The 13,742-nt window shown below is 35.8% G+C and overlaps 1 protein-coding gene across 1 annotated transcript in view; it reads left to right on the top strand.

Moving 5' to 3' along the window:
• LOC134327081 (uncharacterized) overlaps positions 1 to 6,624 on the top strand; it is a 36,761-nt gene extending 30,137 nt beyond the window's left edge. Inside the window, exons 7-10 of the mRNA XM_063009163.1 lie at positions 2,137 to 2,475; positions 2,809 to 3,120; positions 4,385 to 4,504; positions 6,560 to 6,624. Of these exons, the coding sequence (XP_062865233.1) occupies positions 2,137 to 2,475; positions 2,809 to 3,120; positions 4,385 to 4,504; positions 6,560 to 6,624 (836 nt within the window). The remainder of the gene's footprint in view (positions 1 to 2,136; positions 2,476 to 2,808; positions 3,121 to 4,384; positions 4,505 to 6,559) is intronic.
• The last annotated feature ends 7,118 nt before the right edge of the window (positions 6,625 to 13,742 follow it).

Below are 13,742 nucleotides of genomic sequence, written 5' to 3'. Positions count from 1 at the left end.
AACCGCCATTAAACACAGAGGAAATACCAAAAAAGACTAAAAAGATGAGAAACTGTGTAAAATAATAACAGTACAGTCTTTATAAATGATGTGATGGTTTAAAATAACATGTTTAGCTTCCTGTAGTTAAAGTTCCTTCAGTATATCAGACATGATTCATGTTAATGAGTTCTGACTGGCGAATGCTAATGAAGGTTATTTTAAATAAATATTATAATGTTTCTGTAATTTTACTTTTCTTTCTTCTACTTCGTAGAAGTTCTATTAATATAATTATTTAAATAAAAGTAAGGATGGTAGGTAAACTACATCACATTTATCTGTTTTATCTTGGAAGTCTGTTGAAGGTTTTATAACAAAACCCTGCTGTAATAGATGCCGTTTCCTCTCTGCTTGCTAATATATGTTTTTTTTATCCTTTTGTTTATGAATGTATTTGACTTTTATAACAGACCATTAATGCAAAGATCCATGTCATTACAGTGTTTACAACAACCAAACATCTAGTTTCTATCTTTATCGTTTAATAAGTATAACATGTTTTAATAGAAGAGAACGACCTCATTTAAAGAAAATGAAAAACGACAGGAAAACTGTCCTGCAAATTATAAAATGCTTGAAAACGACAAAAAAAAGTATTACTTTGAACTGCTCCATCTGCTGGTGGATTTCACCTAAAAACAATTATCGTGTCAGAGTTCCTTCCTCACTGTAAAGCTTCAGTTCAGATCTACTGATTCTGGTCCACACCCTGAACCCACTGTTCCACTGTACAGCTTTCAGAGAGTCTTCTGTATCCTCCATCATGAAGAGTTTAGTTCTTCTTTGGATCTTCACCTGTGCTACAGGTAACATCTTTTACTATGAAATATTATAGATTTATCTTTACATTAGATATGTCTATATACAATTTATTTGTTTGTTGTTAAAAACTGAAGGTAATAACGACCGCCTAGTAAAATCTTTGGTAAAATAATACAATGAAAAAGTAGCTGTAACTGGGTTTAATAAAGATTACAGTTATAATTCTTATAAGAGGACTTTATGTAGACAAACAGTTTAAGATAGTTCTAAAATGTGTTTAATGACAATAAGAGATGAAATAAAGAGAATGCTGCTTCCTGGTGCTAAATTGGTCTTTTCCTGTGTGGGTTCTGTGGTTCATGCACTAACAGTAAAGCCTGAACAATACTTCCTTATATTCAACTCATCTACTGCTAGATAAAGTTACTAGTTGATCAGTGAGACTGACTAGTGAGGTAATGTTCATATATACCTATCGTACATTGAAAAAGTATTTGCCTCTTTTTTATTTGTTCTGTTATTGTTTTAAATAGTTTCTTTTGAAGATCTTCAACAACAAGCCATGACATAAGCAAAGAATTGACAAAAAATTTTAAATCATTATTTTATTCATTAAAACTACTGTAAATTAGTAGTCCAGCACCTCCATATTCTCCAAACCCATCTTGAGAAACAAGGTATGTACTTGTGGGTTATTTGTGCACTTGAGCATCACTTTTAAAACTGTCATCCTGGCCAGCACTCCTCCAGACTTCCCCACCAGGGCCACATCTCATCACTGTGCAACTATACCCTAAACCTCCTTTCAGATCGTCCTCAAGCAGTGGGACTGGGACCACACATTGGTCCTTTATTACTCTAAGTTCAGGCAAACCACAGACTGATAGTGAAACATTTTTCTCAGGATTTTTTGGTAAAGAACAGAACTAATAGCTTTGTGAGTTATGGCATCTAACCTTGGCTTTAAAGCAGCAAAGCTCTGGCAGACCATCATACTACAACCAATGTTTGAGTGGCAAGATGTTGTTATTGTGAAATGCTGTATTAGCTTTAAACCAGATGTAACTGAGTATGTGTCTTCCAAAAAGTTTTTGCAAAAAGCTTGGGGTCTCTTTCTAATGGTAGAATTACGAACATTAACCCTAAAGAGGCTTTAAGAGGCTAGCTAATGACCGAACATTCTCCTTCAGGATGTGGTACTGTAGCAGCAAATAGGAACAATGATGTGTTTTAATTGGGTGAAAATCTTTTCCTCTCAAATTAATCTCTGATTGAGATTTTTGGGTTTGTGACTGACCTGATGAATCTGATCCTGATTTACCTGTTTTTCAGGTGTGCAGAATACAGCTGGAGATGAGAGCATCATCCTGCAGGAAGTGGAAGGATCTGATCTAACTATCAGTACTGGTATCACTGGTGTTCAGAGTGATGCTCGTATACAGTGGTTCTATGGACCTGAGAAAGTGAAAGAAGAAATATTGATTAGTCAGGTCTTTATGGGAATTGCTGGTACAGAAATCAGCAGTGAGAGATTTAAAGGTCGACTTCAGCTGGACAGAATCAGTGGAGATTTAACCATCAACAACATCAGCATCAGTGATTCTGGACTTTATACAACACAGATCTCTGCTGGACGTCTCATATCTAAAACTTTTAATCTCAGTGTTTATGGTGAGTGTGATTACAAGGCTTCCTTTCTTTATATGTCTGTTCTCAAAACTTCATAACTTCATATCCACCAGAAATGTATCACAAGTTTTCTTAAGAAGTCAAACACAATACAAATATAATAAACTGGCCGGGTGCTTATACTTCCTGGTGGGGAAATGCTAAAAATTAAATGGAATTTGATAACTAGAGCTATTAATAAGCCAGTTTAAACAAGTTTGAGTGTTAAGGATGTAGTTATCGTCACTTTAGAACTGCTCACATTATGAAACAAGTGATTTTTGTTTTTCTGAACTGATTGTTTGTAACCGAGTTTTAATGTTTCTGTGTGTTTAGCTCCAGTATCGACTCCAGAAGTAACAAGAAATTATCAAACACGACAGTATGTTAAAGAAACTCACACTATGATACTTGGAGAGTTTTGTTTTCTTCTGTGCTCTGTGAGGAATGGAAGAGACGTGAACTTGTCCTTGTCCTGGTATGAAGAGGACACAATCATTAAGGTCACCAGTAACCCTGATCTCAGAGCCTCTCTTAATCTTCCACTTATAATTAATCCTGCAAACAGTAAAACGTTTATCTGTGTGGCTGAAAACCCAGTCAGTAAAGAAACAGTTTCTATTACTGAGATCTGCTCTTCTAAACCAGGTACATTAGAGTCTTATTTACTATTGATTTATTTTGATTAATAATGTAAGAAGCATTTATTTGTCTTGACTGCATAAGAATAACCAACAGTAGTTTATAAAAAGTGACTTTTTAAACTAGGATTTAAACATGTTTTAGTTCATGGTTTCTTTACTTCATGCAACCAGAGTGGATATAAAATATACAAATATAAAAGTGAGAGATTTGTGGTGATTGTAAACCAACCAACATTGTTTTAAAAAAGAGTCTGATCCTTTATTTACTGTAATATACACTGATCAGCCATAACATTAAAACCACCTCATTGTTTCTACACTCACTGTCTATTTTATCAGCTCCACTTACCATATAGAAGCACTTTGTAATTCTACAATTACTGACTGTAGTCCATCTGTTTTTTTGTATGCTTTGTTAGCTCCCTTTCACCCTGTTCTTCAATGGTCAGGACCCCCACAGGACCACCACAGAGCAGGTATTATTTAGGTGGTGGATGATTCTCAGCACTGCAGTGACACTGACATGGAGGTGGTGTGTTAATGTGTGTTGTGCTGGTATAAGTGGATCAGACACAGCAGCGCTGCTGGAGTTTTTAAATATCGTGTCCACTCACTGTCCACTCTATTAGACACTCCTACCTAGTCGGTCCACCTTGTAGATGTAAAGTCAGAGACGATCGCTCATCTATTGCTGCTGTTTGAGTTGGTCATCTTCTAGACCTTCATCAGTGGTCACAGGACGCTGCCCACGGGGCGCTGTTGGCTGGATATTTTTGGTTGGTGGACGATTCTCAGTCCAGCAGTGACAGTGAGGTGTTTAAAAACTCCATTAGCATTGCTGTGCCTGATCCACTTATACCAGCACAACACACCCTAACACACCACCACCATGTCAGTGTCACTGCAGTGCTGACAATGATCCACCACTCAAATAATACCTGCTCTGTGGTGGTCCTGTGGGGGTCCTGACCATTGAAGAACAGGGTGAAAGGGGGCTAACAAAGCATGTAGAGAAACAGATGGACTACAGTCAGTAATTGTAGAACTACAAAGTGCTTCTATATGGTGGAGCTGATAAAATGGACAGTGATACAGAGGAAACCTTTGATCCAACATCTTCAGAATTGGATTTTTAGTTGCTCACATATTTAGTATTGAAATACCTAACACTAAATTATACGACTGAAGTGAAGTGTACTTGAGCTTTGTTGTATATATTTTACCTGCTGCTTTATTACTAAAGACATTTTGTTTTTTCGTGTTTACAGATGTTCCAGTTAACCGTATGGTTCTAATCGTAATATTAGCTGCACTATTTTTCTTCTTCTTGTTATTACTATTAGCTGGAGTTGGATTTCAGATTTGTAGAAAGAAGAATAAACAACAGGGTAAGACGTTTATCCTGAGTTACTTCTGTTACAGGCATAACATTATGAGCACTGACAGGTGAAGTGAATAACACTGATTATCTCTTCATCACGGCACCTGTTAGTGGGGGGGGATATATTAGGCAGCAAGTGAACATTTTATCCTCAAAGTTGATGTTAGAAGCAGGAAAAATGGGTGAGCATGAGGATCTGAGCGAGTTTGATGAGGGCCAGATTGTGATGGCTAGATGACTGGGTCAGAGCATCTCCAGAACTGCAGCTCTTGTGGGGTGTGTCCCGGTCTGCAGTGGTCAGTATCTGTCAAAAGTGGTCCGAGAAAGGAACAGTGGTAAACCGGCGACAGGGTTATGGGCGGCCAAGGCTCTTTGATACCCGTGGGGAGTGAAGGCTCATCCGTGTGGTCCGATCCAACAGACGAGCTACTGTAGCTCAAACTGCTGAAGAAGTTCTTGCTGGTTCTGATAGAAAGGTGTCAGAATACACAGAGCATCACAGTTACAGGGCTGTTTTGGCAGCAAAAGGAGGACCAACACAATATTAGGAAGGTGGTCATAATGTTATGCCTCAGTTACAAACATGATGCATATAAACAGATCTTAATTTAAAGGTAAAGTAATTCATTTAATAACAAAACAGACACAATTTAATGATTCAAGATGATAAAATGAAATGTTTTGAATGGCATCGAATTTAAAATAAAAGTAGTAATACAAGAACACTGAACTGAAGCTTAATAACTAAAATACATTTCATTTTTTGTACAGTTAAATTAAAAACAGTTAAAAAAATAATCTGCAAGTCATGGCTGTTTTTGTTGACATTATTTTTTTCCTTCCTAAAGTTTCCTAGATTGAGGATTTACATTTCATGACACCAGCAGCAATAAGTGTTTAACAAAAGTAGAAATCAATATGACAGTGCAGGACACGTTCAAGATGCAGGATGAACAATAAAGAAAAAAAGCAAGAGAATAAATTATATAAACTGTTTTATAAGGAAATGAAAGCTGGTTTGGTAACAGACTTTTCTACGTCCCTAAATATCACATGGTTGGGGATGCGGTGGCTGAAGCCCTGCGATGGATTGGTGCTTTGTCCAGGGTATTCCTGCTTTGTGGCCAGTGTTTCCAAGTCTAACCTGATCCACTATGACTCTGACCAGGATAGTGGATGAAAGTGGAAAAAGAAATAAAAATATGTTTATTTTATTATAGTACGTATTATGATCACTGGTATGTGTGTATAGTTCTATAAGGTAATACCAGACTTAATAAAGGAAACTGGACTTTTCGCACTTTTACTTTTATCCTCATCTATTATTTCTCGATAACAGTACGGTTTAGTGGCGGCACGGTGGCTCGGTGGGTAGCACTGTCGTCTCACAGCAAGAAGGTCCTGGGTTCGATCCCCAGGTGGGTCCTTTCTGTGCGGAGTTTGCATGTTCTCCCCGTGTCTGTGTGGGTTTCCTCCGGGAGCTCCGGTTTCCCCCCACAGTCCAAAAACATGCAGTCAGGTTAATTGGAGACACTGAATTGCCCTATATGAATGAGTGTGTGTATGTGTGTGCCCTGCGATGGACTGGTGTCTCATCCAGGGTGTTACTGTGTGCCTTGCACCCATTGAAAAGCTAGGATAGGCTCCAGCACCCGTCCCCCCCGGGACTCTAATTGGATAAGCGGTTAAGAAAGTGAGTGAGTAAGTGAGTATGGTTTAGTAAATTAAGTAAATTAAAGCTTATTATGAGTATTAAATATAATGGTTGTTAGTTTGTTGACTATATTGTTGCTATTTTACTCTCCTCTGGTTTAACTCGGTGCTCTGACTGTAAGAATAAATGGAACTCTGAACCCACAACAATGTAAATTACAGTAAAATCTGCTACAAATGTAAAATAAAAAAAGATTTTAGATCTTAACAGTGTGTACATGAGAAATATAAGGGATTATAAGTATAATCTTTTATCTGTAAATATAAAAGCTTATATTATTATACGTTTTATCCTGTTTCTTATGTTGTGGCTCATTTTGTTGAATTGCTTCTACTGTTTGTGTTACAGAAAGTAAATCCCGCAGTACTGGATCCTGGACCTCAGTGACGTACACGCTAGTGAAGACGTGCTGATACCTGCACGTACACAAACATCACTGTGTCCTTCTTAAGTCTGACTTGTTTTCTATGTTATTAATATGAAGTTAATAACATATATTCAGGGTGATAATTAATACAGTACTTTTATTTCATTTTCATATTTGACCACCGTTTTATCTTTGTCACTGTTGTGGTGGGTCCAGCTTACCCAGAATCACTGGGCGCAAACCAGTTACCAAGTAATAGTGGACTTGCACAACCCAGTCATATAAACACCTCAGGAACACAGGACTTCCATCATTACTGCTTAAAGGTTCCTAGACAGCCTGATCAACCTAAAAATTTAAAATGTAAAGAATGTTGTTTGTAAGAATTTCTAAGAAGTTTTGTGGTACATGTGGTTTTGTTAAATATAATTATTTCTTTATTAGGGATTTTTTCATAATAAATTCACTTTAATTAAAGATTTTTCCAAACTTATCCAGTCATGTGATATGATGTTATGTGTGTATATTGTGGTACATGATTGTATATTTTATGATACATGTTATATAAGTATATGAAATTAATTTTATGGGACTGAGAACAAGAATATAGTTAAATTTATTTATTTATTAGGACTTCATGCTTCATTATGTCATGTTTTCCACTTTGGTTCCATTTATAACAGGACAGGTAGTTACAGGATCACATAATTCCCTTCCAATTCACCTCACCCACACAGACACAGGGAGAACATGCAAATTCCACACACAAAGAACCTAGACCATTCCACCTGGAAATCGATCCCAGGACTTCTCTGTGTAAAGCGACAGTCGAGCCACAATGATACATTTACTGACCATTATGGGCCCAACAGTGGGAACATGGCGAACCAGTTTCCTCGTACGCAAAACAACTTATGCAAAAGAGCCGTGTACACAAACGAAGTGGAAAAACAGCAAAAACAACAACATTTAAACACAGTTCTAGGTTTTACAAATGTGTCATTAAAACTCATTACTGCTGTATTTAATCCACAATCCAATCTGTAAAAGATCACGTCACATCACTGTTGTGTTCTCCAGCACGATGTCCACAAACTTTTAGCCTTGGTTTATTTTCGACTGTTAGTAAGTATGGATGGTTACTGACTCAGTACCTGTGAGGGTTTTGTGATTTTGTTTAAGACCTGCAGTGGTTAAAGTGTCGTTTAAATTCAGGTGTGCTAATGTTCTGACATGAAGCACCTCAGAAACCTTACTTTTTATTTGCTTTCAACAAAAAGGAGCAGTTGGCGCTGTAGTATTTTACATGTCCAAATTTATCACACTAGTGCTTTGCATCCGACACACTGCGAGTCCTTCCTCATTTGTCTGTCTCCGTCTTTTAGACTAATATATTTATTTTGGTGTTTATTTCTGTATTTCTGGCTTGTTGGTGCTCTTAGTACCGCTCTCAAGCCTGAATAGAAATAGCAGTGTAGCGCCAGGATGGGCATCCAGTGTAAAAATTCTGGCAGACCAATGTAACAATTAACAATTAATAATAAAAATAAATAATATAAATAATAAATTGTCATCGCCTTGATGGCAGCATGTATTTCCCTGAAATGACATGTATTGACTTTTGCACTGTTCACTGGTAACAGTCTGGATGGATCTTTTCTTTCGCAGGTAGAACGTGACACCCATTGTTTCCAGCTGAAACATGAACTGACATCAGCACATGTTTTTACTGTCTTTTAATCTGTCTCAGGCAGCACAGTGTTGATGTTCGACTTTCTCTTTGAATTGTAGAGTTTCAGGTTGCATTTATTAATGCAGTGGTGGACTGTGTAAGGTAAAAACGGTTTTCCTGAACTCCCAAGTAAATGTGGCTACATCTGTCACACTAAGTGGTGAGGCATGTTCCACCTTAAAATGCAAAAATTGAGCCTTTATTTTGCTAAATTCTCCTTTTATACCCAAGCATCGAATCCTAAATGTTTGTTTACAGAATGCAGTTACTGTAAGGAATTTTATATTCAGCACAATTGCGCTACATTTCTGAGCTCTCTGGTTTGTGTAAATGAAAATTGTTTTCAATTACAGGTGGTTTGCATGTGACCTTTAGTATAAACTGAATTCAGCAGACACGTCCATTCTGTTCAGAGCTGTGACTTAATCTTCTAACACATCTCACACATCTCACTCATCTCAGGTACGTTTTCATCTTAATTGTTTTATTAAAAGGATTTTTTCTGTTCAAACAGTCCAGAATTGTGAAAAAATATCTTGTGTGATGGTCTTAAATCTCCATAAATGAATGTTTGTAAAGTTTTTCTTAAATAATTTTTGAGTTACTGCACGATTTAACTTACATTGTTTATTGGCTGTGTTTACTGTTGTTGTAAAGGCAAAAATGCTTTCATTACAGTTTTAAATGCTGTACATGTAAATCAGACATTGTTTACTTACAGAGCTTATTAGGTGTTTGGAGACTTAAAAAGTTCATTAATTATCTCAGCCCTTCGACTAAGACACAATATTTATAAGACTGCTCAAAAAAGTACTTTACCCAATAAAAATAAGTAAAATTAGGATGTGATAAATCAGTGTGGCTCTTTACAACATTCAGGTTTGAATTCAAGTCTGTTTAAGGTTATTATTTCTCTAATGTTAGAAATGCGAAGGGTTTTGAAAACTACTTACATTTTTAATAATTTAGTAGGGCGGCACAGTGGGTAGCCGCAACGTCTCACAGCGAGAAGGTCCTGGGTTCGATTCCCAAGTGGAATGGTTTGGGCTTTCCGTGTGGAGAATTTAGTAAATAGTTCAGGTTTTTTTTGGCCATTTTGTTTTATTGGATTTTACTAGACATGGAATGTTCATGCTAAGAAGCAAAAATATAAAGTTAATGTCAAATGTATTGAGGAGGTGAAACTTTACACAGGCAGAACAATCTGGACAGAACAGACTGTTTTCCTTTATTTACTCAGTCACTCAAATCAAATTGTTTGTAGTAACAACAAAAGGTTTATGAATTTTAATTTTACAAACTAAATTCCAAAAAGTTGGAAAGATTTAAATATTAGATATAAACCTTATTTCCAAAATACTTGGGACATTGTGTAAAATGTAATAAAATATTTAGAATCTTGACTTAACAGACGAAAGTAGAAACAATGTTTTCACTGATCAACTTTATTGTATTTTGTAAATATAAACACATTAAGAGTTTGACGTCTACAAGACAATAAAAAAATGGGGACAAGGGTGTGTATAGCACTGTGGTTCCTCACCTTTCCCACTGAAGTCACTGTGCTGTAGTGATTCTTTCTTTTTTTTAATGTCAGTTCACAATTTGCATCACCGACTTGCCTTCACACTGACAGGGACATGACGTGACTCTTCTTCAGCCATCTTAAAATCAGACTGGAATTGATTGTTTGCATCTTGTCGCCTCGTGTTCACGCTAAAAGCTTCATCATTGCCTGTGGGTGTCCTGGAGGGAAATGTCCTACTCATTGTAGTCCAGCAGTGTCATGAAAACCGTGTTTGTTCTTTGTGATCTCTGCGTTGCATAAAGTTAAAGTTTGCTAAAGTTTGATAGAACTTTGGCCCACAGAGGTCTGAATTTTTGTTAACACTCACCTAGAGTTTGAGAACAGGCTTTTATAATCATCTCCCAAATAACTCGCTCTTACACTGTCCCTGTCTCAATCATTTTCTTCATGTGTTGCAGGCTTTAAAGTTGATAAGCTAAAACATGAAATATTTCTTCTGTTTTGCTGTTTTCAAATAAATATCTGTAAAAGATAAAACATCTGCTGTTTTGTTTTTATTTGCATTTTACTCCCAATTTTTGTGCAATTGGGATTGTAATGCTTATTGTACTTAAGTTCATATTTTATTTTATTTAGTTTTAAATGTTACAAGAATTTTACTTTTCTTTTTAATTCCCCAGATAATCAGTCATGAAGCTGAATCTTTTTCTCCTCCTGTGTCTGACTGGTAAGAACTCATTTCTAAACCTTTTATTTATTTATTTATTTATTCATTTCTAAACTAGAATGTTTAATGATACACATTTTATTAGCTATTTATTTTAAAACATTCATTCTTATATGTGCAATATTGGCACAATTAAGTTCACTTGCACTCTATGTATTAGATTAAACCATAATAAACCATTAATGATTCTTAGGTAATAAATAAATAAAATACAGAAATCAATAATCAATAAATAATAATAATAAAACAAATACTGAGCTTTTAACACTTCCAACATTGTCATTTATATCACTACACCAAACAAACGCAGAGTTTCCACATTAAAATGGGTGGATAAATGTAAACAAACAAGTAGCTCTATCAGATTAAGTTAAAATAAAGTATCAATTAAATTCTTTAAATGAGCAGGTAGTGCCTCCATTGGGTAAATGATTCATACCTTGAGATTAAATACATTATATGATGTTATTGTACAGATCATATCGTACCCACTTGTGATACAGAGATGTGATTTTTAAATATTTAGTAGGAGTCATTTGGTTTCAGTTTCTATTGTAAAAGACTCGTCTGATTTTAACATCCTGAAGGCTTTTACTGCCCCTGTGTGGTGGCTCCCTCTGCTGGCTGATCGAGGTAATTTACAGGAAGTGGCAAAACAAGGAAACTGGCTAGGATGAGATTAGGAGATAAATTATAAATTTGATAAATTAACTTCAGATTCTGAATTCTTGTTTTTTAATTCTTGCTTTTAAGAGGCTTTGTTTCTGTGCCACCCTATGAGCAATAAGTAAACCCTGCTTGACTGTGTGCAGTGCCATCCATTTCTGTTTAGCTGTTTCTAATCCATTTCAGACCTGTTTTCTGTGGCTCTTGGGGAGCTCATGATCTTCCAAACTTCCTCTAAGCATGAGGTTCCAGTTGGCGTTTTTCTCCTGATATTTCTAAGAGACCACATGTTTCATCTTTTTTCTTTTGCATTTTCCCCAACTTTCCTCCCAATCTAGACGTATCCAAATCCCCGATTGCATTTATCTTTCTCTTCACTGCTGCAGATCTCCCTTTCTAACACACCTAACTCCACCCCCCCCCCCCATTCGATCAGCCAGCAGAGGTCATAATTGCATCAGTTATGAGGAATCTTTAGCTAATGACAGCTTTATCATGAGCTGAATTCTGGTGGTAGATTTATTATTTTGAATTTATTTGAATAGCTTTTGAACAACTGGTCATATTGCTCCAAAACAAACTGTGTTTTATAAAAATACACATTTTACATACTTCAATTCTTATATTGACTGTCACCTTTTATAACACATTTTTAGAATGCTTAGAATGCTTGGAATAATTTCAATAACTTTTAAACAAGTTGTATTTAACAAGTATATAAGAGTTGTATTTTATCAAGAGTAACCCACATTACATACTACAACTCTCATACTGACACGGTCACCATTTATTACAACAATTTTTTTATAAAATAACTTCAATAACTTTTAAACCAGTGGTCCAAAACAAGTTGTATTTTATCAAGTGTAACCCACATTACATACTACAACTCTTCTATTGATACTGTCATTAATTATACAACTTGTTTTGGATGTGACCATTCGTTCAAAAGTTATCGAAATTATTTAATATAAATCTTTTATTACTATGAAATAAAGGGTGACAGTATCAATATAAGAGTTGTATTATGTAATGTGGGTTACCCTTGATAATATATAACTGGTATTGGAGCAATATGACGAATACTTTAAAACCTATTGAAATTATTTCATAAAACTCAGTTATTACTTTGTAATAAAGGGTGACAGTGTTAATATAGCAGGTGTAGTTTGTCTTCTGGCTTACAATTGATGAAGTTAAACTTGTTGTGGAGAGTTTTGAAGAATTGTTTGGAAGGTATTGATTTTTTTTTATTATTACATTCTGTCAGCTTAATAAGGCAGTAATTAAGTTGCCAATTGAAGAGGTGAAGAGGTCAAAAACCTCACAAAAATAAACTAATAACATGTAGTCTGTAAATATAGTGTAAAGCCTGTTTATTTATTCTATCATAATTCAAAGCAATGAGCTGTTAAAAAGCTATTAAAAGTATTTCCTAAAACAAAAAATGGTTTTAGTGCTTGGACCTCTATGATTTCTATCTGCTGCTGTTTCTGTGTTATGTGAGAGTTTAGACTCCCAGAGCTCTCGTAGCGGTTACTGCACACATTGAAAGCAATAATGTATTGTTTACATGTTGAAAAGCATCTGTTACTGTAGTAAACTGAGATGTAGTTGATTGTCTTGATTGTCAACAATGAGCAGTTACACAGATTAGCCTTTTTGGACACATGTTTTAAAAGCTATTGAAGAAAGAAATCCGAATATGAAACCAACTTTACAGTCAAAAGTACTGTGGTGATCTGGATTACCTGACGCGCTCCACTGATGTAAACAGCTCACCATTTTGCCAGCAGAAATGTAAATGAAGTAATATATAAGAAATATTTGGTAGGTGATCTCTTTTATTAGACAAATTGAACCATGAGTGTAACATGCTCACTGTTGAGTTTGTGAATTATTCACCATTAAATGTAATTATGAACCCTGCCCCATTTTTGCATACATTCAGCTTCGGTTGAGTCGGTTCTATTTCAAAAAAGCAAAATGATTCCTTTCGACTCATCAAAAATTTTTGTTCTCAAAGAGTTTACAGTTAGTGAAGCCTATTCACCGTCTGCTTCTCATTTAATATTAATATTTCATCTCCAGGCATTGTTCAGTTCATCCTGTCGTTTGACGACGTCCCACGTCTGTTTCTCATCAAGCAGCTGTTGACATGGTCAGATGCAAGAAGCTACTGCGGGCAGAAAAATGGTGACCTGGCTACTGTGAAGAATTTTAGTGACGTGTTAAAGCTAAGGAATATGACTACACTTAAGGGTGTAACGAGCGCTGTCTGGATTGGACTGTACAATGATGTTAACTCATGGCGCTTTTCCTTGAATGACCTCCGGTTAACTCTAAATAAGTGGTTTCCAGGAGAACCTGATAATTGGCAAGCAGCAGAATCGTGTGCTTTAATGCAACCATCAGGAGTATGGGCAGATACTTCATGCACGTCATTAAGAGCTTTTATATGCTACAATGGTGAGTAAACATCCTGATTCATGCTTGTTTTCTTTTATCTGC

The sequence above is a fragment of the Trichomycterus rosablanca genome, chromosome 14 (assembly GCF_030014385.1).
Source record: "Trichomycterus rosablanca isolate fTriRos1 chromosome 14, fTriRos1.hap1, whole genome shotgun sequence".
Classification (NCBI taxonomy): Eukaryota; Metazoa; Chordata; class Actinopteri; order Siluriformes; family Trichomycteridae; genus Trichomycterus; species Trichomycterus rosablanca.
Note: the sequence above shows the minus strand (reverse complement) of the source record. Positions and strands in the feature narration are given on the sequence as shown.